At 40.1% G+C, this 3830-nt stretch overlaps 1 protein-coding gene across 1 annotated transcript; it reads left to right on the top strand.

Moving 5' to 3' along the window:
* The first annotated feature begins 893 nt into the window (after positions 1–893).
* LOC119345930 lies at positions 894–2758 on the top strand. The gene is made up of 4 exons (XM_037615744.1): positions 894–1129; positions 1200–1262; positions 1341–1409; positions 2523–2758. The coding sequence occupies exons 1-4, from the start codon at positions 944–946 to the stop codon at positions 2739–2741; spliced, it is 537 nt and encodes a 178-aa protein (XP_037471641.1). The 5' UTR covers positions 894–943; the 3' UTR covers positions 2742–2758.
* The last annotated feature ends 1072 nt before the right edge of the window (positions 2759–3830 follow it).

The following is a 3830-nucleotide window of genomic DNA, read 5'->3' as shown; positions in this document are numbered from 1 at the left end:
ATCTAAAACTGGTGGATAGGTGGTAGTTAAAATTCTTTATTTTGGTCACAACCATGACAAAACTACTCGGTTTATCTATGAAGTGTTGGAAGCTTTGATGATTATGCATATGCTCACTTCCACAAATGCACTAGTAACTAACGAAAAATGTTTTGGGATGGTTTTTGGCAGTGGCGTTTCAAGTGTGACCCATCGGAGCAAGAGAATGCAGATGGTGTTTTGGAGGAGAACTTAACTAGGAAAGTGAAGCAGATGCTACATGAGGAAAAGGCGGCAGCCATCAAAAGATTAAAGAAGAAGGGACAATTGCCTACAGAACTAACAGAAGAGGATGAGGATGGTAACCGCTGGCCAACTAAGGAAGCTTTAATTTCTGCAAAGAGAGTTGACTTTGGTACAGACGTTGGTTGGCGTCTACTATGTGAGCACTGGAGTAGTACTGAATTTAGAGGGTTATCTTTAACCAACAAAAGGAACAGACTTGCTAATGGGGACACGGTCTTCCATTGCAGTGGTGCTAGAAATGTTGTCGCCACACGTCAATTTCTGGTACTATTTTCATCAAACATCTTTGTGCTTACTGTTTAATAAGGAAGTTTCATTTACATTGGATGATGTGTCACACTCTTGAAATGCAGAAACTTAAAACCGGGAAAGACCCTGGAATTTCTGGTGCTTGGCTTCACACGCACAAATTGCATCGAGGGACTGATGAAGAGCAGATATGCAGTCAAAGAACTGCTGATCATTGGGTCAGTAAAATATTGCAACTTAGTTCATTATAATCATCATGAGAACTATGTGCATAACACTGCAGTTTACCATTAACTTTTAATTTGAAAAGGAGGATTTTGATAAGGCAATGAAAAATGCCCATGGAAAAAATTGGGAAGAGGAGCACCCGGATTTACATGGACAAATCATCTACGAAGCAGCAGGCAGAATGCCACATGGTAGGCTGGGAATTGCTAATGAGTTGTTTAGCAAAGCAGAGAAGGCGAAGTTTAAGTCTAAAAGGGCGATGGCCTCACAGCCGGTGCAATTTGCCAAGGAGGAGCGTCTAGAAAGAGAAAACAAGTATTTGAAGCAGAAGATCAAGCGTCTTCGAGGCATTGAGCTTGTTGTTCAGGTAATATTATCTTCTCTTGTAAATTGGAATCTGAGTGAATAGGTATGTGCTGACATGCTGATGTTTGTAGTCTTTGGCTGAGAAAGGGGGAGTCGACTTTGATGGCATAATGCAATCAGCAACAGATGACTTGGTAAGTTATACCCATCTGAATTGCAGGCTTTCAGCAATTGAACCATTAAGTAATGTTTCTTTTGTGTATGATACATAGTCTCCATCATATTCTGAAGGCGGATTTCAAAGGGGACAAGGTGATGTGCCTCAACACCAAACCGAAAAGGTTAGTTCATTGTCGTCGTGCTCGCAAGTCTGGGGATTACCTCTGCTTGTTCCACCATTTATGTGTTTGTCTTTGCATATGTATTAGCACATCAAGAGAGAATTTGTGTGTGCAAGTCAGGTGCAGTATTTTTAGTCATGGAAAGTAGCAGCAGATGTAGATCCTTCATATATTTTAATTACAGATTTAGAAAAGAAATGCATGGTTAACTATATTGGCGCATTCCTCTAAAGGATTATATCACCCAAGAGAAATGACTGATGCGGCTTGTAAATACTTGATGGTTGATAGGACAAGTTTATCTGCACATCTATGAGAAAAAATGCAGTGAAGACCACATTTGATAGCCCACAGTTGTCATGCTTGTTTATCTGTACATATGCCTTGTTTGCCTGTTTCTCTGTACATATGCCTTGTTTGCTTGCATATCTAAATTTGCTATCATTTCTTATGTGCAAAACTAGATAAACTGAACCATGTTAATTCAAAAATCATTAATAGGAAAAATATGATAGTATGAACAATAATTTATTTGTACTTCATGTATAATTTATTGAGGTCGCAGGGAACGAATTAGTAGACATGAAAGCATTTAGGCTAACCATCCAGAATATTTTTCTTACGGATACTCTTCCTTTATCTAAGCATTGTACCATGTTCGATAAAGCCTCTGTACATATGCATTTCAATTATAATACATATACATGCAAATATTGTTTCACCTTGGGGCACATGCTGCTAGTTTATGCTCTTTGTACATGCCATTCTTAATTAGTTTACTATATGCCCAAACTAGCCAATAGTGGTCTGTTAGTTTACTAATTCGGCTTTGTCATGTGACTGCGAAATGTAAACACTGTTGATAATGGGGTCGCAGATAGATATGCACAGTACTTGGTAAATGTGTATGGAATGTGTTCCTGCTGATTCATGTTTCCTCTGAAAGTTTCATGTGAAGGAACGAAAGGTGAATAGGCATCATATTGTTGGATAATCATGTTGTCATATAGCAGTTCGCAGATAACCTGTCAATTAGAACAATTAAGTTTGATCCCTATAGGTCACTTAAATTTCAGCTACATTATACTGACAACTAGTCTTGTCATTACTTAGGGAATGGGAAGCAGGACTGGAGGCAGTACGAGTCATGGAAATGATGATGAGGACGACGACTATGGCAATGGGGGATATGGTAACTATGGCGAGGGTGATCTGTATGGTGATGAGCACTATGATCACTATGGCGATGGGGAATATGATGACTATGGAGATGAGGATGACTATGGCTATGGCTATGGCGGTGGCGATGGCGATGATGATGATTGGCTATAAAATCTAATGATCTTCAAGTCATGTCAAAATGTAGTTGTTTTAGATATTTGAAACACTTTATTATCTTATGGACAAATTTGTCTTAGTGGACAATTTAGCTTATGCAAAATGTGGCCTATCTCAGTTACTATTTTGTTCTGCATTCGACATTTGATAATTATGGTTAATGCAATTTGGATGCAACTCAATACCTTGTGCTTGTGTATGAGATGGAATGAAACACCCCTTGGTGAAAGAAATATACGAGGGGTGAGTAATGACCTATGGTGGAAAATATGTCTCGGTTATAGAGAATGCCAATGGGGACTTCAGACTGTTGGTGAATTTATAAATTGACGGTGTTTGCTCACCCTCGACTAACAGGTTTCCTGGCGGTGTTCGCTCACCCTCGGCTAACAGGTTTCCTGAAAGGCCGTATACACTGTCGACCATCTAATGAGCTGACGGTTTGGTTCTCATCACGGTCATAAATAAGTCTAGTGGGACAAATGTACCGTCGACTATTTTGAAAACCGACGGGAAGCAATAACCATCGGAGAGTAAATGCCCGATGAGGAACCGTCGGCTATAAATGTCGTCGGGCTAAGATGAGCCAGCTGGTCATAATAACATGCCCGACGGCTCACCGTCGGCTTACTACCGTAGGTGACAATATTACCTGACTGTACCGTCGACCATTACTGTAATGGCCGACGGAGCAAGGCCGACAGGAGATGGCCGACGGTGTACCGTCGGTTTTAGTAATAGTTGACGGTGATCAAAAATATCCGACGGTGATTGGACCCTCGGTTATAATGAAATATCTAGTAGTGGGGCTACTAAATTAAAAAAGGAATTATCCTGCTATTAAAGGGAATAGGTATTCTTGGTTTGGTTTAGTCCTTTTCGTTTGGTCAATCTGGGCCAGGTACTTCTATGTTGACGGGCCTTTTATGGGATTTCATAGAGACCGCGAAAAATAATTGGGTCAAAATAAATCAACATTGTGGGAATTGAACACAGGACCTCCTGTCTAGATCTTCGATGTAACTAATTAAGCGAATGAGCAAACTAAAGGAAGCATTGCGTCCTTTTCTTGGTTTGGTTTAG

The sequence above is a fragment of the Triticum dicoccoides genome, unplaced genomic scaffold (assembly GCF_002162155.2).
Source record: "Triticum dicoccoides isolate Atlit2015 ecotype Zavitan unplaced genomic scaffold, WEW_v2.0 scaffold34355, whole genome shotgun sequence".
NCBI classification, from domain to species: Eukaryota; Viridiplantae; Streptophyta; class Magnoliopsida; order Poales; family Poaceae; genus Triticum; species Triticum dicoccoides.
This window is presented reverse-complemented; position numbering and strand designations above follow the sequence as displayed.